General features: G+C 46.2%; 2 protein-coding genes across 4 annotated transcripts in view; both read right to left on the minus strand.

The window, feature by feature from the left end:
* HNRNPR (heterogeneous nuclear ribonucleoprotein R) overlaps positions 1-20,255 on the minus strand; it is a 667,870-nt gene that overhangs the window by 528,552 nt on the left and 119,063 nt on the right. The gene's annotated exons all lie outside the window — the stretch shown is intronic.
* PPP1R8 (protein phosphatase 1 regulatory subunit 8) overlaps positions 415-20,255 on the minus strand; it is a 38,130-nt gene continuing 18,289 nt past the window's right edge. The window contains exons 3-7 of the mRNA XM_032805935.2: positions 9,233-9,386; positions 8,227-8,447; positions 7,567-7,711; positions 4,901-4,965; positions 415-2,902 (exon numbers count right to left, since the gene is read on the minus strand). Coding sequence (XP_032661826.2) covers positions 2,549-2,902; positions 4,901-4,965; positions 7,567-7,711; positions 8,227-8,447; positions 9,233-9,386 — 939 coding nt within the window. The 3' untranslated portion in view covers positions 415-2,548. The remainder of the gene's footprint in view (positions 2,903-4,900; positions 4,966-7,566; positions 7,712-8,226; positions 8,448-9,232; positions 9,387-20,255) is intronic.

Consider the following 20,255-nt stretch of genomic DNA (forward strand, 5'->3'; position numbering starts at 1 on the left):
TCTGGCTGACCTGCAAAGCCTCACACAGGCTTCCTCCAGCCGCACCAGTGCCTCAGCCCTGCAGTGCTTTCTGCTTCCCTGCCCTGCGGCTGCAGAAGTGCGAGTTGCTCAGCCTTTGGACCAGCCTTTAAGGATTCCTAGCCAGAGATGCAATAGCAAAGGGCCACGTTTCCAAAGGAATCCAAGACAGGTTTCTGGGTGCTCAGCCCTTACAATTGGGGCCTGCACCTTGGTGGTACTGAGCACATGCTCCTGTTGCTTTAGCTGTAGAGCTATTCCTGCTTGCACAAGCCAGTCTGCTAAGCTTAGGGCCTCCAATGACAAGGGCATCTTGCAGTGACAAAGACCTTCAAGATGTAAACTCCCAACTGCAGCAGGGATCTAGGTTGGCAAGGAACACACTAAGCTCCAAAATGACAAAATTTGCGTTTAATTTACATAGTAAAGGTTACAGGTAAAAAGCAAAACAGAAAGTGTGAAAAGGCCTATTACACAAATGTACAAACTTCTGTACAAAGCCCATGGGTTTCATGCCATCCCCTCCTTCCTGGCCCATAATAGCCACAGAGCTCTGAAATAACGAGAGCTTGTACAAACCCAACGAGGAGAAGAGCTTCAAAACAACAAGCAGGAAAGTTCCCCTTCCCCAGGGAGATCTTGCTAAATAAAGTCTGTTCAACTTTTACTTGCCCCAGCTGGTCACATCCTAAAGAGTTGCCTTCATAACACAGACAGGCAGGAAAGAGAAAAATCCTACAGCCTGGGAAGAAGTAGAACTAAAAATCTAGGGAGGAAGTCTGTAAGTGGACTTTGGAGGATTTGGAATAGGAACGACTAAAGAGGAACACAAGCCATTTAGCATGACAACCTAAAACATGGTGTGTTACAATCATACCATGGAGAAATGGCACCAGGAAAAGTTCCAGCATCTAGTAGTTTGAGCCAGACATGGTGGAGAGGGGGCAGGAACCAGCCAGGCCATAAGGGACTTCAACCAATCCTGGCTGGGGTAGTTACTAGCTCATTTTTATACCACAAACATGATAGAATTTGTCATTCTGCAGAAGCAAACATAACACAGATTTTGGAAAATCTGTCCAAAGCAGTTCAAGGGTGTATGGCCAGATCCGATACATTACACGGCAGCATAACTCTGATGGCTGTCAGGTTTTGGCAATACTAGTTTGCCAGGTAACTCCTCATATTTTAGGGTACATTCTGGAGGAATTCCCAGAATTAATATGGTGACTAATTAGATAAACTATTCATCACACAACATAAAGGCTCCTGAATAAGCCTAGGACAACGTAGCACTGCTTTCTCTATATATTTACTTAAAGCAAAATACCGAATGAACGTAAAATTTCAGTTTTAGAAACTAAAGATGAGGATTTGCAGGGGTATTCCCAGTAACATTTCTCATTTCGTTCAACTGAAAGAAAAACAAAAAGGTCAAACCAGAGCACTGTGTACCCAAGCGCGGAAAAACTGCTTTTGTTAGATGAGGCAGGATTTTACATTTCACTAAGAAACTACCATCATTTCAGGAGTCTGCTGCTTGTCTTTAATCCCTGCCCTCTGCTGTTAACAGGGGAAAAGGACAACATACAGAAGACTGCACACGGTTTTATTCTTTAATCATTAAAACCCATGTAGTTTGTATGTGACCAACCCATGGCTGCTGGCTGGCTAGCTGCTCCTAATCACAGACCTATGACACCTTGTGTGCTCACAAATCTTAAGGTGCTCTGTGTGTGTGTGTTCTCTTCAATAAAAGATATTTCATTTCAGCTGAAAGATTAAAAGCCACATTTAAAAAACCAAGCGTCCCAATTTGTGTCCTCTGTAACACCTCAAATATTAGAGCAGAAAGGTTTTTAAAAAGGAGTTCACATTAATCATTTCTTTGCTGTTTGCCTTTTGTGTTTAACAGAGAGTGATAAGTAGAAACTGACTAGTCAATTTCTACTTTTTTATTTCTTGTCCATTTCACCTCCAGCTTCTCAAGGGCTACCCAGAAGCTGCAATGTTTTAGGTTGCAAGTACAAAGGAATGTTTACAGCCAAACTAAAAGCGTTTATGTGATTTTGTAACGGTAAAACAATAAAGCCGTTCCATTTATATTACATTTTGTCATGGTTTACAGTTAGACACAAAAGCCTGATTGAGTACTGAATTTAGGCCTGCTTACTCTTCAGGTGGTGCACACCGCCCTGAGCAGTCTAGCTGGAGCGAGGTTACTCCTAGTAGTCAGCGCTACACCTAGTTGATGTGTTTGCAGGATCAGGCCATAAATGTGGGGCTTGACAGTGTCCTTTTAACTTGTGGAGCATAATGGCTAAGGGAAAAGGCTGCTGGCCTTTAGATTCAAAAGGAGGTGGGAGACGTGTTTTACAGACATATAAAAATGTTTTGAAGACAGATCTTTGAGGGACATTTCACTCCTCCAATCTTGATATTACGTTGTTAGGACAAAAACTTTAAAAGACGATACTGCACGGGAACAGCTTCTCAAGTTCATCGCTCCCACCCCCAAACAAAGCCCATCTCAGATTAGTAGAGAAGGGGTGGGCTTCTTGCCTGGCCAAGCCTCCTTTGCATATTTCTTCTTCTTCGGTTCATTCACAGCTTCAGGATTAAAGACGGCAGGGTTGGGAGCAGGGTTCATGCTAACCGTCGATGGCACAACGGGAGTCAAGTCCACCTCTGGGGCAAGATTGGGGTAGGGCATTGGCAGGCCTCCAATGAGTGCTGTCCCATGAATGCCATGCGATTGGGAACCTGCCTCATTGTGAGTGGGAGGCAGGCCACCATACAATCCTCCACCGTAGGGGAAGTTCTGCATGCGCCGTGTTACAGACTCATCCATGCTCAGCGAGCCTGGGTTTTCCATCCGTTTCTTCTGCAATTGGAGGGAAGAAAGAACTATTTAGTGAATGGTTCACAGCATGGAGGACCAGAACAAGAAGCCACTTTAACTGGATCCCAGCTAATTTTTCCACCTTCTCCTCAAATGGTCACCATGTACACCACGCTTAGCTCTGAAGCAGTTACACAGACGTGGACAGGTTCTCCTCTTCCCCATCGCCCCAGTTGGCTTTCCTTTGGGGCTGTCACTGAAGTCACTCCCAATGCTCTCACTGATGCAGAGTGCAGGACAGACTGAGGGCATGTCTACAGGACAGACTTAAGTCGAGACACAGCCACTGCAGTAATTAGTTACTGTGGTTTTTCAGGTCCACCACTACCCTCCTTCTGTCAGTGGAGCACGTCCTCTCCAGGAGCACTTGCACTGACTAAACAGGGACAGTGTGCGGGGGCTGAGAGCACAGGCTCTCAGTTCCAGGTGGAGCTCCCTGCTGGGAGTCTGGAGGGCAGCCCAGCCTCGGAGCAAAGAGTGCCCCCACCTGCCCTGGAGTGACAACCCAAGCTGTGAGCCAGGTGTGAGGTTCACAGCAGGGAACCTTCCAGACTTTGTCAACTTCACAGCTCCAGCACTGACAAGAATGACAGCCAACAGCTGATGTAAGCAATGCGGTGTCTACATGGACACTGTTGCCTTAACTACGTCGATGCCTCTCATGGAGGTGGAGTTAATATGTTGGTGTAGTACGGCACTTACATCGGTGGGAGCAAGGCTGTAGTGTCCACACTGACATAATTCGGTTGACGTAAACTGCCTTACGTCAACTTAACTCTATAGCATAGACTAGTCCTGAGTGCTGGAAGCATTAGGTAGGGTTTAGTTTATAGAATAGACTAAGCTTCCCATCTTTGCCTCCCGAGCTTGCTTGCCCGACCTGCATGTGTCCAGAAGGCATGGCTGAGTGGGCATGGTTTCTGAAGTATATTTCTTTACCTGGATACAAATTAACAAACAGGGCTGCCTCTGGACTATGAGTGGCAGATTTTGTGTCTTGCTTTTGATCACCCAGGTCTTTTTTACAGAGCAGTTATAATTAAATTTAGAACGTAAGTAATCTTATGAGTAACTCAAAGTATTTCTTCCCATGAGCACTACTTTGTACTTGTCAATATGAGAGTTCATCTGCAATCACAGTGTTAGGCTATTCTGAAGTTCCTCAGTCTTCTTTAATCCTGAGTAGCTTACATAATGGTGCCATCTGCAGACTTGCCCACTTCATTGTTCCCTGCCTTCCCATAGAAAAAGTGAATGTATCAAACCTCACCAGTCCTAATATGGAACTTTCTCTGACCCCCACCGTTAACCTTTTCTCGTGTAGAAAACAGACCATTGATTCCTATTTGTTGTTTTCTGCCCCCTAGCCAGCTTCTAATCCAGTGGTGAGCAGCCTGTAGCCTGTCAGTGTAATCGGCTGTCAGGCCGCGAGACAGCATTTACATTGAGCATCCGCAGGCATGGCTGCCCACAGCTCACCATTTCCAGCCAATGGGAGCTGCGGGAAGCACTGGCCAGCACATCCCTCTGGCTCATGTCACTTCCCGCAGCTCCCATTGGCTGGGAACGGCAAACTGCAGCCACTGGGAGCTGTGGGCAGCTGTGCCTGCAGACCGTCAAGGTAAACATTGTCTCGCAGCCTGACTGCCGATTACCCTGATGGGCTGTGTGCAGCTCACAGGCTGCCCACCATGGCTCTCATCCATGACAGTATTTTGTGTTTCATCCTATAACACCAAAAAACACAATGAATTTTTAGAAAAGCATTTGGGACATTTCCACTGATCTTCAATTTTGTAAACATTGCCTAAATTATGAAGCTAAACAGATCTGCCAGTTTCCCTTTAATCCATCTGAATACAAAAAGAAAACACTGACAAATCCACCACCCTAATGCACAATATTTAAGACAATAATTCACGCTATAGATTACAAATTACAGATGAAGTTTTTTGGTTAGATTTGGAAGTCAGTTTGTACCTTAACTGGGACCACTGCTGTCTGTACCATGTTTCTGAAACGCCCAACTGAAGGGTCCACGTCCTCTGTAAGCATAAGAAGGATTAGGCTTTTAGTATGAAGGCTACAAGAGAGGATGTGCGCTGCAGTGTGCACATGGCATGTAAGCGCATCTCTATATGGAAGTGTCATATGGACCTTCCCTTCAGAGAGCAGCAGTTCAGGAGCTGTATGTGGACAGTAGAGAAACTAAGGCCACGTCTACACTACGGGATAATATCGAATTAGCTAAAATCGCTTTTATAAAACTGATATTATAAATTCGATTTCATGCGGCCACATTAGGCACAGTAATTCGGAGTTGTGTGTCCATGGTCCAAGGCTAACGTCGATTTCTGAAGCGTTGCATTGTGGGTAGCTCTTCCGTAGCTATCCCATAGTTCCTGCAGTCTCCCCCGCCCCTTGGAATACTGGGTTGAATCATTATTGTCGCGGGTGGTTCTGGGTAAATGTCGTCAGTCATTCCATCCTCCGGGAAAACATCAGCTGACAATCCTTTCGCGCCGTTTTTCCCTGGATTGCCCTGGCAAGGCGCCTCGGCGCGATGATAGTCCAGGCAGGACATTAAGCGGTGTGGGGGAGAGGAGCCCAGCATGCTGCTGCTATGACAGTCAAGGCAGCACAGAATCTTCCTTTATACAGGAAGGGAGGGGGCTGAACCCCAGTTGCTATGATGAAGCTGGTTATTAGCCGTTCTGTCCTATCTACCGGGAGTAACCAGCAATGTGGCCTCGATGTCAAGCATGTTAGATATTCATGAGGACGGTTACTAGTCCTATTGCACCGTCTACCACCGGGAGGGGAGAGGGAGAGGAGCGGATACTGCTCTTCACTGCTGCAGCATCGCGTCTACCAGCAGCATTGAGTCACCATAGGGTGACATGAAAGTAGTAAGAAATGATTTCTTTCCGGTGGGGGAGCGGGGGGGAGGGGGAAGAAACTGAGGAGCTATTCCCGAACCACGCCAGACACTGTGTTTACCTACAGACATTGGCGAGCTCAGCAAGAATGCAAATACTTTCTAAGACGCTGTTGGACTGTGGGATAGCTGAGTCCTCGTACCCCTCATCCCATGAGCGTCCATTTGAGTCTCTGGCTTCCCGTTACGCTTGTCACGCGTGCTGTGTATCTGGATGTTTTTCCAATGCTTTGGCATTTCGTGTTCTGTAACGGAGCTCTGATACAACAGATTTGTCCCCATACACAGGATCGATCTATATCTCCCATACGGGTTCCCATGCTTTTTGGAAAAAAGCTCTTCTTTTTGGATTTGAGACTGCATTGCCACCTGTGCTGATCAGAGCTCCACGCTGGGCAAACAGGAAATGTAATTAAAAGTTCGCGGGCTTTTCCTGTTACCTGCCCGCTGCATCGAGTTCAGATTTGCTGTTCCAGAGGGTTCAGTGGTGCACTGTGGGATACGCCCGGAGGCTAAATAACATTGATTTCCGTCTACATAAACCGTAATCTGATATGTTATTAATATCGAATTTAGCGGCTACTACCTTCTTTAGTCAGGTCGTCGATTCTGGCCCGTCCAACGTACTACCGAAATCCGATATGTTAATGATCGAATTTAGCGCGTGCTCCTCTCGTCAGGGATGGAGTACAGAGGAGTACAGAAATCGATTTAAAGAGCCCTTTATATTGATATAAAGGGCGTTGTAGTGTGGACGGGTACAGCGTTAAATCGATTTAACGCTCTTTAAATCGATTTAAACGCATAGTGTAGACCAGGCCTCAGATCCTTCACACTGCTGGGGCCATCTAGTGGCAGTGGGCTCCCAATTTATTCAGACTGGGAAGAGCTGGAAGAACTGTTGACCCTTGAGGATGGGTGTTATTGCTTAGGTTACAGTTGTTCCAATGGTTAATTTACCGTACCCACCTTCCTTCCAGACTGACTTTGCCAAGCTTCAACTTCCAGACAAACAAATTCAAATTGGAAATAAGGAACTGAACAACTCACGCTGGCTGATGCTTGAAGTGGGATGTAAAAGGTTAAACCGTTTAAGCATTAGGCTTACCGTTAACCGGAATTTAACCAGTAACTCCACCCGCTGGCTGCCAGAGGGCCCCCTCGGCGGGACCCACCCCCCAGCCGCCTATGCAGATTAGCAGGGGAAATTTGAACTGTGGATCCAAACTCGGGTCTGCCATCTCTGCACCTACAGGGGCTCAAAGCATCTAGGGCTAGATTTTCAAAAACATTCAGCTCCCATTTAGACACCAAAATCTGAGAGCTCAGCACGTATGGTGTTGAGTTCTGAGCCGCTGGAAGTCTGGTCTCTACCACCTCAGGGGCTCTGTCTGGGTGCTCAGCAAGTGGCTCAGGAGCTGTAGGGGTTGAGGGACCTTATGTACTCCTCTTAGGAGACAACAACATTAAGGTTCAGCTGGAAAGTGCCTTGGAGGGCACATAACACCAATGTGGGGAAATGTGGGTGCTTCTCTGAAGGGCCAGTCCCCTTGGAATCTCCAACTCAGATTTCTGTGTTTTCCAACTGACTGGCTCGCTGGCCATGTGAGGCGGGGGCGGGGTGTGGTTCCAAATATGGGATATTAGCAAGCAGGCTCTCAGAGGGGTGAGGGCGAGGAGATGGGAGGGGCAAGATACACATGCTCACCTGGATTAATGATCTCATCATCGTCGCTGAATGTCACTCTGGAGTTCTTCCGTTTTCTCTTTGGTCTCTGAATATCCAAGTTCCCTTCCTCTATGGTGAGCGTAGAGATTCTCTTGTTGTGGGCTGTGTTAAACTCTGTCAGGTTCTAAGGACACAATCAGGGAGAAAATGGTCATTGCAGCCTTAACGCATGCAGCGGCCATCAGAGAGCTGTGAGAGTTAACAGCAGAGCACAGCACATGACCTAGCCCCAGCCTTAAACCTCAAGGAAAGAAAGAATGGGGCAGAAGTGCCAGCTGCACTTTCCCGGTCCCCGTCTGCCCTTCACTAACTGACTGCAGGTGATGGGGCTACAGCAGGCACTGCTTGTGAATGAGCAACAGGGCTGGGGAACTGCCAGCGACCTGGTGTGGGCCTGGCTGAGGTGGAAGAAAATGGCTGAGTGCCTGTCAGAAAAATCACTGGACTGTTCTACAAGAGGTGCTGGAAAGCAGCAGGAAGGCAAGCCTATTCTAGTGGCATAAGATGGCTTGTGAGTGCCTGTCAGCAGCAGACACCCCTAAAACCATCTACAGTGCCAGGGACACGAGCCCCAAGGACACTCGAGCCAATGGTGGGGAGTGCTATCCAGTAAGAGGCACAATGCTCTGCGGTGCTCACATCAAGCTCGGTCTCCTCCTCCGGCAGGCCCAGCAAGCCCTTGAGCTCCTCATCATCACCACCCATTTTTTCATCTCCTTTAACTGCGGATGGCAGTGTCTGCGGCTTCTCTCGCAGCGTATAAGCCCGCGTAGAGGCACCAAATGAAACTGTGGAGTCGATGGGAATCTGTTGGGGCTTGTGAGGTTCCAAACGGATATGACCCAAGAACGTGCCATGTGCTGAGGAGAATATCAGAATGAAAAAATAGACTGTCACTGGGGAACTGGAACACTGCCGTAAGGTCAAAACCCATGCGTGAATGGCTGGATATATACATGTCACTGCAGTAATGCTATCGCCTGAACATCCCATGCAGGGGGCTCACTCCCAAACACCAAGGGGTCAGCACTCTCCTAATAATCCAAACAGAAATGACAAGTACACTTTGGTTTCAGGCTTCCTCTAACACTTCTAGCCACCCATTGCTTGTATCCAGCTGCTTGGAACAGGCTGGAGCTCCCTTGAGTTCCAGATCCTGAGAAAGTGCCCTACATAATGGAGATGTAGCTTAATAAGCCTTTTTTTACTACTTTAAGTTATAACAGTTTTGAAGGGAAGGCCAAGTCCCTCCGTAACCTCACTGCCATGCTACCACTCTGATCTACTCCAGAGCCTGGAAATACTGTCACCAATCGCTGAATGAGGGAGGGGCACTGAGTGACGCAAGGAGTCCCCCTACCCCCAGCTTGCGTCAATCTCAGAATGAGCATGTTAGTTCATATCCCAGATGCCATAGTTTCCACACATGGCAAAATGTGACTGGAAAGGAATATAGCTCTGGGGATGTTCAAGAAGGTGTGAGCATTGGGATGTAGTGCATTGGAAGTGTTACAAGTTCTCAGTCAATAAGAAGTTAACACAAACTCAATCCTTATGCATCAAAACATTTTTTCAAACATTTTTAAAATCCAACCAGTCAAACTATCAAATCACCCGCTCCCTGGTTAAATGCCAAGTTACTTACTGCTGTTAAGGTCTATGAGGAAAACCCTTTTAAGATGTTTGTGATACACCAAGGCAGCATGGACCCGAGAGCAGGACTGGTGATCAATGGTAAAATCGCACAGATCAGGGTTTCTCCCAAATAGATAATATTTCTTCTCATCAATGATCAGTTTCTGAGGTAGAATATTAAATAAATAGCAACGTTATCTTATCAGATTCATACAATCTCCCAGATCGTCCTAAAACATGGACTCTAGAACATGAAGCAAACAGATCAAAACCCATCACAATCCCACACATCTTTAGCAAACTAGTAGAGAAAGGAAAAACTATGCATGACATAGGAAGTGACACATGGTCTCAGCATATTAAAGCCTGTTGGATAACATTTCAATGTTGCCTTGAACTGATCAAAGGAAATTCAAAGAAAGCTCTGTTTTATAAAATCAGAGCAACTGGAGATGGAAGACACCTACTGGGTCCTATCCAGTCCACCATCCTGAGGCCAGTGCAAAACACAGTTTTGGAAGGGATAAAACACACTATGCTTCAGGGCTTAAACCAATCTAACTATTAGATATTAGGATGAGGCTGGGGGATTGGGCGGATGAGGGGAGAGGGGAAGAGACTACCCCACATGTGCCTACTGTGGGGTTTCTCACACCTTCCTGTGACATATATGGTACTGGGCACACTCAGAGACCGCATACTGGGTTAGATGGACCTTGGGTCCAATGCAGAATGGCGAGTCCTGTGTTCCTATGCAGGATTGTGTCTACATTGTGTTCTCCAGAGCTTTGTTTGGCCTAGTTCGTTTCTCCAGTGTGTTTTCACCCACAACCAAATCCACCTATTGGCCCATTTCTTCTGTTACTCTTCTTAGGCCTTGGCTACACTTGGAGGTCTGCAGCGCTGGGAGTTACAGCTGTCTTCGTACAGCTGTGCAGGGACAGCGCTGCAGTGTGGTCACACTGACAGCTACCAGCGCTGCAGTGTGGCCACATTTGCAGTGCTGTTGGGAGTGGTGCACTATGGGCAGCTATCCCACAGAGCACCTTGTCCCATTTTGGCGCCGTGGGTTGTAAGAAGGGGACGGAAGCGTGCGGGTCATTCTGCTTCCTGTCCCAACGCCCCGTGATACATTGCTTTGCATCCCAGCAGTCCTTGTTTTTCTGCCCACATTTGGCACCACTGTGACTCTTCCAATAGTTTCTGTGCAGCGCGATTTCTGTGGGAAATGGAGCCTGAACTGCTGAGGACTTTGCTGACGAGTGTCGCCAGCACATCATGTTTGGCAGCTGAGCTATTCCTTAAGCTCCAAAGTGATGAGGAGTCAGACGATGACTGTGAGTCACCTGTTGCGTATGACACCACATTGCTTGTGGCTTTCACGGAAATGCTCAGCACCGTAGAACGCCGCTTTTGGGCTCGGGAAACAAGCATGGAGTGGTGGGATCACATCGTCATGGAAGTCTGAGATGACAATCAGTGGCTGCAGAACTTTCGGATGAGAAAAGCCACTTTCATGAGACTGTGTGAGGAGCTCGCCCCTACCCTGCAGCACAAGGACACGCGATTGAGAGCTGCCCTGACGGTGGAGAAGTGGGTGGCTATTGCAATCTGGAAGCTGGCAACTCCAGACAGCTACTGATCGGTCGGGAACCAGTTTGGAGTGGGAAAGTTGACCGTTGGAGTCATTTTGATGCAAGTTTGCAGGGCCATTAATCGGATCCTGCTAAGAAGAACCGTGAGGGTGAGAGACCGGTAGGGGTAAGAAGAGCGTAGTTCCAGGGCTGGTGTGGTGAAACGTACACGTGTTTGGAGCAGCTGGGTGGAGGGAGAGAACTCTTATCTTAGGGCAAGAGGGTTGATCTGACATGGGCACAAGGAAAGAGCTTTGGACGGGGGGAAGGTCACTACAACTCTGCCTGATGGGCTACGAGTGACGGATTACTAGTGCCGTCCATCACATCCACTAATCAGCTGCTTTTGCCCTTCTTCTCCGCCGCCTGCGATTCTCCAGGCAGATCCTCTTCTTCCCTCTGGCCGCATTTACCTCTGGCAGAGATCCATAACTGTTTGCACCAGGTCGTCAGCGCTTCTCTTCCCGAGGTTTGTGGACTTAGAACACGGCAGCTGAAAGCTCAGTAGCTGGAAAGAAAAAAAAAGCAACAGTTAACAGATCCAACATCTTGTATCTCAGACAGTATTCCCAGGACCAGTGAATGGAGTTACACGTCCTTCCACTTTAGCAATAATTTCCCATACCGAGAAGAGAGCGCACATAACCACAGGAGCCTCGAAAATTGGGAGTAAGGGGACGGGCAGCTGTCATGGGGATAAGCAAACTGATGCAGGATCACCTACAGTGAACACCCACCCACATCCACAGATAATCCTAGGAAGATATCTCGCTGCTGCGTCCCCTGGAAGACACGTCTTCTACAAAGCAATGCGGATTCTGCCCTGCCCCTAGCAGCACTCGTCCACCCACCCCACAGACCAAGTGCACGGACGCAACACTGACTGACAGAGGCCTAAGCTGATTTGCAGTGCCTGTTTCTTTCCTGGGCTAAGGTATCTTTGACTTTCTGCAATAATAAAGACTGTTTTCAAAGCCAAGAATTCATTTATTGAAAAGAAAATAACTTTATTGACAGACACACAACATTTTTTGGGAACCTAAAAGGGCAGGGGGTGTGGTGGGAACTGTACAGTCACAGGTTTGAATATGTCCTGTCTGGAGTGCTGTGCAATGACTGCTGCACTTCAGGATGCCTATACTGCATGGTGATGGGGGTTGAGTGCAGAGGGTAAGAGTCGTAGTTCTCAGGGCTGGTTGGTGAACGTACAGGTGTTGGAGGCAGCTGGTGGTGGTAAGAACCTGGATGCTGGGGAAGGGGGTTTGGAGCTGACATTGGGGCACAAGGGAAAGAGCTTTGGGACGAGGGGAGGGGAGGGCGCGGTAGTGCTCTGCCTGCATGGCTACGAGCGCCTGGATAGAGTCCGCTTGGCACACCAGGATGCTTATCAGCTGCTTTGTGCTTTTCTCCTGGCCGCTGCGTTTCTCTGGCAGATCCTGCTTTCCCTTTCCCTCCAGTCTGCAGTTTTTTATTCTCTCTGGCAGAGTGATCCATAACTGTTTGCAGCAGGTCGTCTTTGCTTTTTCGTGGCTTCTTCCGGAGGTTTTTGGAGTCTTTGAGCTGCTGTTAACACGGGCAGCTGAGAACTCAAGGTCGCTTGTGGAAAGGAAAAAAGGCAACAGTTAACAGAGGCAACATTGTTTATATCTCAGACAGTTTCTTATTCCCACACAGTGAAGGAGTTTACAGTCTTCACTTTAGCATAATTTTCCCATACCAAAGAGAGCACATAACCACAGGAGCCTCGAAATGGTGAGTAAGGGGGACTGATTGCTTCAGGGCTGTGCAGGGGTTTCTGTGCATTTGGGGAAAGCAACAGCTGCAGGGGGCACCTACACTGAAACACTCTCCCAACATTTCCACAGGAGTTAATCCTGGAAGATATCTCGCTGCTGCGGGTCACCTGGGAAGAGCGGGAGGGTCTTCTACAGCAATGCGGATTCTGCCCTGGCCCTATGCAGCTTGCCTGTGTGCAGCAATGGTCCCCCACCCCTCACCCACAGTGGCACGGACGCATTAGCCTGACTGGGACAAGGACCACAATGGCTCTCCCTATAAACTTGCAGAAGTGCATTGCCCACGCTCTGGCTGAAACTTTTGAAGAGATTACTGAGGCCGATTACTGCGACATGATACGCCACATCAATGGGCTATTCCACATCTAGGCATGCATGCATGCAGCCCTAACCCTCCCTCCTCTCCCGAAACATTTCCATCTTGAAAGTAAAAGCCGCTTACCGGGAACCCACTCTTCTGCTTGTCCTTCACCAAGTATTGGTTGCTGCGACTGGCTGCCTTCCTCCTGGCTTGAGAAGAGCTCCTGGCTGCATGCCTCCTGGGACTCTGGGGTGTCTCCCCTGACCCCAGCACCCTCACTCTCGGTTTCCTCCTCCCCCTCCCTCCTCCGTCTCCACCTCCCCCCTCCCCCGCTCTGAAGTGTCCCTTGTGGTCCTCGGATTGGCGGTGAGGTCACCCCCAAGTATCGCGTCCAGCTCTTTGTAAAAACGGCAGGTCGTGGGGGCAGCACCAGAGTGGCGGTTTCCCTCACGGGCTTTGCAATAGGCACTCCGTAGCTCCTTCACTTTAATCCTGCACTGCACCGCATCCTGGTCATGGCCCCTTTCCAGCATGGCCCTTGATATCTGCCCATAGGTATCGTAATTCCTACAGCTGGAGCCCAGCTGGGACTGCACAGCTTCCTCCCCCCAAACACTGATGAGGTCCAGCAACTCGCCACTGCTCCATGCTGGGGCTCATTTGGCATGTGGAGGCATGGTCACCTGGAAAGATTCACTGATTGCACTCCACGCCTGGCTGAGCAAACAGGAAGGGGATTTTTAAAATTCCTGGGGCATTTAAAGGGTGGGTCACCTGAGGCCAGGGCAGTAGAGTTTGAACTGATGAACAGAGTGGCTGAGCGGGCATTCTGGGATACCTCCGAATACCTCTGCAGGCCAGTAACAGCGCTTTTGGTGGCCACACTGGCGGAGCTGCGCTGCATCACCAGCGCTGCAGTCGTTATTCCCCAGGCAGAGGACGAGTACAGCCAGCGCAGTCTCCAGGAAGACACAGCACTGTATGTGCCTTGCAAGTGTGGACGGTGAGTAAGTTGCAGCGCTGTAAAGACGCCACCAGCACTGCAACTCTCCAGCGTAGCCAAGGCCTTAGTTTTTCCTTCTTACTCTGGCTCTCCATACTTATTGTATAAACAAAGTCGTTTGTTTATACTGGATTAAGGTTGGGCATGCATGACATCCCCTCTATGTAAAAACTAAAAAAGCAAGGTACCAAGTTATGAGACACTATGCCCTAATGCCAATAGAGTATTTCCACTGACAAGTGACACACTCAAAAGGAACTTCCTTCTGCCTGCAGATAGTAAGGGAACACTAGCCACCACCACGTTAATCTTCCTCATGGCATAGACTCATAGGTCAGAAGGGATCAATATGATCATCTAGTCTGACCTCCTGCACAAGGCAGGCCACAAAACCCTACCCATACGCATTTATAACAACCCCTAACCATGACTGAGTTATTGAAATCCTCAAAATTGTGATTTGAAGACCTCAAGCTGCAGAGAATCCACCAGCAAGCGACCCATGCCCCACGCTACAGAGGAAGGCGAAAAACCTCCAGGGCCTCTGCCAATCCGCCCTGGAGGAAAATTCCTTCCCGACCCCAAATATGGCGATCAGCTAACCCTGACATGTGGGCAAGACTCACACAGCTACACCCAAGAAAAACCTCTGCAGTAACCCAGTCCCATCCCATCCCCAACATCCCCTCAACAGAACCATTGATCCAAACTTATCTGCCGATAATACCAAGATCAATGCCCAATTAAACTATTCGTCCCATTCATAACATCCCCTCCATAATACTCTATCAAGCTTAATCTCAAAGGCCAGAAAGTCTTTGCCCCCCACTACTCCCCGAGGCCGTTCACTCAGAACTGTCACTCCCCTATATGTTAGAAACCTTGCTAATTCAAGCTACAACTTCCTAAGATCCAGTATGTACCCATTCACCTCGTGCCTACATAGTGAACTCAAACTTAAATAATCTTCTCCCTCCTAACGTAATCCCCCTGATATATTTAATAGAGCAAGCATATCCCCCCGCAGCCTCTTTTGGCCAGCTATAACAAGACCAAGCCTTTGAGTCTCCTCATGAAGGCAGATTTCCCATTCCTCGGATCATCCACGAAGCCCGTCTCCTGAACCTTGGTTCCGAGTTTGAAATTCATCCTTCTTATAACATGGGACACAAAACTGCACACAATATTTCCAGGGGGTCTCACCATGCACCTTATAGAACGGCACTACACACCTCTCTTCTGCCTTGCGGAATATACTTGCAGCGTGAAGCAGCCAAATCCCGCATTGCTTTTAAAACCATATCACATTTGGCGGCTCATAGCATGCCCTGCCTATCAAACCAAATAACCCAGTGTCCTTCTGCCTCCTCCGTCACTTCCAGACTGAGCGTCCCCAACGATATCTAAAAATTCTATTATTAAACCTAAGGCATAACTTGTCAACTTTCACCTATTATATTTCATCCTATTACTATTGACTGTCATTACAAAGGTGTACCAGATCTTCCTAAAGGTATCGCCGTCCTTCTCCGTGTTAGCATACCCCCCACTCGTTCAATCCGCAACTTTATAGCACACTCCGCCTCTGGTGCCAAGGTCCAGTAACCAAAAAAGGTTAATAGTAAGATCGGTCCAAAAACCGATCCTTGAAGGGACTCCCACTAGTAAACTCCTTTCCCAGCCCTGAAAATTCACCCTTCAGTAACAAAACCTAATTAGAACGCCGAAACAGCAGCTGAATTTAGAGTCGACATAGTATGCATTGGTAGTGAGTATGTGCTATGGGAAATTAAATTTAGAGATCTAGGATCTGATGGATTAAGATTAAAACAAATACAGGATCACAAAGTCCCCATGTCCTTCTAAAGTCATGGAAACGTCAAAAACTAGCTCCAACCAAACAAACTGAAAACCAGAAAATGCTTACTAAGGTCTTCTGGCACACCACACATACTCTGCCTTCTGTTGACCTCATATAGGACCATTATCAGCACCCTAGTCCAACAAAAGCCGACATCTTTCCCTGTGCCCACGCACAATCTAGGGCTCCGTATTCAGACCGTCGATGGAAGCAATGGCTTGCTGGCAACATTCACAGTGAATACAGAATTCAATAATTTTTTTAAAAAGTTTTAATTTATAATGATAAAACATAGTATTTTATAATAATTTAAAAAATTAGAATTAAGCTAGTACTTGTCTGTTGGCAAAGTCCGAAAATAACTTGGTGAAATAAACTATGAAGTCACGGCTAAGCACCACTGAAACCAGAGTTTGCTGAAGTGTTAATCAAGTTGATGGCAGTAACGTTCTTTGTAGGTGCAAGAGATAAAGTTTCTTCAATTTCAGTTTATTCAACTAGTTCAGTTCAACGATAATAGTTCTTCAAAGTTAAGAAGCCAACTTGGAGCTGAAAAAACAGAAAGCTGTTTCCTGCTAAGTCTAAAAATAAAAACTAGGTTTAAGGGAATTATCTACTAATCTAAAGTAATTGAAGGACATGGAGTATTTAACAAGAACAAGAAGAATTCTTTCCGCTCTACTCTGGTGATGAAATTAAGCCTCAACGGAGTACTGTGTCCAGTTCTGGGCGACACATGCAAGTAAAGAATGTGGACCAAACCGGAAAGTCCAGAGAAAGGAACAAAAATGATTAAAGGTCTAGAATAAACAACCTATGACGAAGATTGAAAAATGGTGTGTTTAGTCTGGAGAAGAGAAGACTGAGAGGGGAACATGATAAGCATTTTAAGTACGTAAAAATGTTGTTACAAGATGAAAAAGCGAGAAATTGTTGTTTTAACCTCTGAGCACATAGGACAAGAAGCTTAAATTGCAAGCCACTTTAGCCTGACATTAGGAAATAAGTCCGCTGTCAGTGGTTTAAGCACGGACATTAAATTCCTTAGGGAAGTTGGTGAATTCTCCACATTTGGGATTTTTCAGAAACAGTTGACAAACACCTGTCAGGGATGATCATGATAATCACTTAGTCCCGACGTATGCAGGAAGCACTAGATAGCCTCTCGAGGTCCCTTTCCAGTTCAGTGATGTCTATTGGTAGAACCTGAACAATTATCCATTCAATAAACTACATGATTAATACTTTTCCTTTTTTAATAAATCTGTTTCATTTGCAATATGCATGTTATTGACAAAACGTCTAATAAAAAAAAAGTCATGTATCCGCACATTTAAGTAGTTTATTGAGTCTAAATACTTTTATAAAATCCCTCGTTAAATTGAACTTTTCATCCAAATACAGCTTAATGCAAATTAATGAATATCTAGTAAATAAAAAAAATGCATCACTCACCAATTTATCTAAACAATTATAAAATGGACATATAAGAATTCTGAATACATTTTAAATAAGTTATACAACCACTGTAAATGAAGCATCACAGATAAGTTTATCCTACTGTCAGCAAAAAAAAAAAAAAAAAAAAAAGCACTAAATTTAATGCAAAGGCTATATTTAGTAGCAAGTCAACACATTTTAGTGGTTACCAACCAATGAGAATCAACCCTTCATTAGGAAAATTAAAAACTACAAAAGGTAGACCACGATTTAAATCATTGATTTGAATCAAGGTTTCCTGTTTGTTGATTTAAAGTCATTTTGACTTAATTTACCCTAAGCAGCATTGATGTGAGGACATGTGCTGCTGATTGGTGGTGTGGAAGAAAACAAGTCCTCACCCTGCATTTGTTAGCAACAAGTCAGAGACAGTTTATTACAAACAATTGCAAAGGAAGACTGCAGTCGGACAGGGCCCCCCCGCCACTCCGACCTTAGGGAGATCTCCCCCCTGCAAGTAATGTAAGACAAGCATTTATACTTTCCCATTACATATATCATTCATCAACGGCTAACAGTTATCCTTTGTTTATACACATTCCCTTCAGACGCTACCTTATCTCAAGATTTCTGCTTAAATGAGCATTCCATCCTTATCAACTAAAAGCGAGGCGAGAAACGAGAAGAGAAAACTCTTGTGTAGGGTTACCTTTCATTCTATCCTTAAATTGACCAAACATTTACTCTGCTTTTAATTCTGCTACCACCATAGTGATCACACTGACTTGCTTTTTCTCCTTGCTGCCATCTGCACAACCACAATTAGAGATGCTAGCAATACATCAAGGATCTCTTTTGATTCTTCTTCTGCAATTTAGGCAAATATTCTCCACTGCCCAAAGAATGTTACAAAGGGTGATGTCCAAAGAGGGGCTGCATTAAGGTTGCATTGTGTGTGACGAAGCAGCTTAACTTGAGAAGACGACGTTAACTGAGCAGTTCCTGGTTTTCAAGAGCTTGAGGTTCCAAGAGCTGAAGTCTCATCTAGTGGAAGAGCACAGGGCCTTCAGGCAGAGCCCTCAAAGTTTCCTGTAAATGAATGTTGCTCTTCAAGTCACTCAACTTAATTCCTCCAGCTTCTCATCATTTAAGTTGCTCTTCCTGCTCTTTTGTTTGTTAATCTTTCTAGTAATAGGGATGCCTAGAACTGATCTCAATATTCCATAAGCAATCTTCTCAGGTTTATAGTTGGAAGGCCTGGGGAAGGTTGACAACGTCTGTGAGTAAGGACCAAGTCATACAGTGAGGGGCAGAGCCAGGAACAGGCATCTCGACTTCTATTCCTGTACCTCGTCAACAGATACAAACTTGCAATGGGCTCATTTTCTTTGCAAACCTGTCTAATTAGCTGTCCATCATCACCTTTAAGTCTCTTTCAGCATTACTGATGTTCTGGTTTTTATCCCCCATTGACTCTCTGTTTCAGATTAACACACATTTTCCAAACTGAACCTCGTTTTGTTTTCTGCTTTTGTTTTTAAGTGCTCTACCCATTTGCATTATGTATTTCTCTGCTCACAGGGCATTTGCAGCGTCTCACAATTTAATATTCAGTAATGAATGTTTAGCAAATTTCATGTGTTCATTCTCTTTTCTAGATCATAACCCAAAGATTTAAAGACAAGGCACAAGTCCTCTGCCAACTCTTCATGTTATCATTTATCATCATCCCTTACCATTAGGCCTGCAGCCAGTTTTCAATCCACATAATCGTGTTCATATCAGAGTCAATTTGAACAAATGTTCTGAGCATAACTTCATGAGACATTATCAAATGCTTTGCCAAAACCCAGAACATATCACAACTTCTGCATTCTGTTCACCCACCAATTGTGTCATCTGGACCTGCTGATTGGTATATGTTCACATTTTTCATATATTCCCATACCTGCTCTTTGTGAACAGCAATTTTTACAAGGTTTTCCCCTACTTCCAAGTTAACCAAAATATAAAAGTTTGGACAAGAGTTTTACAAGATGGCAATCTTAAGCACCAAATAATACTTCAGAGATGGCTTTTTCCTCCACCACATGCACTTCCTAAGAAGAGCTCTTCCCATTCACATTAGCCTCTCTGGCTAGTATCTTTTTGCTGCCCTTGTCTTTTTCCTGTATGTCTTAACGGATTCCGGTTTGTTTGGTTACATTGGTGTTTGAGAGATTTTTCTCAAGAACTCATATTTTATCTGAGCATTTCTTTGCAAAGCCATATTGTCTGTTTCTTGTTCTTTTAATTCTGAGGTCAACTGCACCTTAATCATGGCAGGTTTTAGGATTCCCCAAACTTTCCACCTCAATGGATTTATTGCTTCTTCCAAAAGTGTCTTACTCACTAGATTCAGTTCCCCAGGTGGTTTTCCTGAATTCAATACCTTTCATAGAATATTAGGGTTGGAAGAGACCTCAGGAGGTCATCTAGCCCAACTCCCTGCTGAAAGCAGGGCCAACACCAACTAAATCATCCCAGTCAGGGCTTTATCAAGCCGGGCCTTAAAAACCAATAAGGATAGAGATTCTGTCACTTCCCTAGGAAATCCATTCTAGTGCTTCACCACCCTCCTAGTGAAATAGTGTTTCCTAATATCCAACCCAGACCTCCCCCATTGCAACCTGAGAACAAGAAGCAATGGTCTGTCATCTGCCACCACTGAGAAGAGCCTAGCTACATAGTCTTTGAAACCCCCTTCAGGCAGTTGAAGGCTGCTATCAAATCCCCCCTTACTCTTCTCTTCTGCGGACTAAATAACCTCCATTCCATCAGCCTCTCCTTGTAAGTCATGTGCCCCAGACCCCTAATCATTTTCATAGTCCAGTGGAGGGCAATCTCCAATTTGTCCACATCCTTTCTGTAATGGGGGGAGAATGGACAGAATATTCCAGGTGTGGCCTCACTAGTACCGAACCGGTGGGGGGGGGGGGGGGAGGGGAGGGGTTTGCAG

The sequence above is a fragment of the Chelonoidis abingdonii genome, chromosome 25, assembly GCF_003597395.2.
Source record: "Chelonoidis abingdonii isolate Lonesome George chromosome 25, CheloAbing_2.0, whole genome shotgun sequence".
In the NCBI taxonomy this organism is placed as follows: Eukaryota; Metazoa; Chordata; order Testudines; family Testudinidae; genus Chelonoidis; species Chelonoidis abingdonii.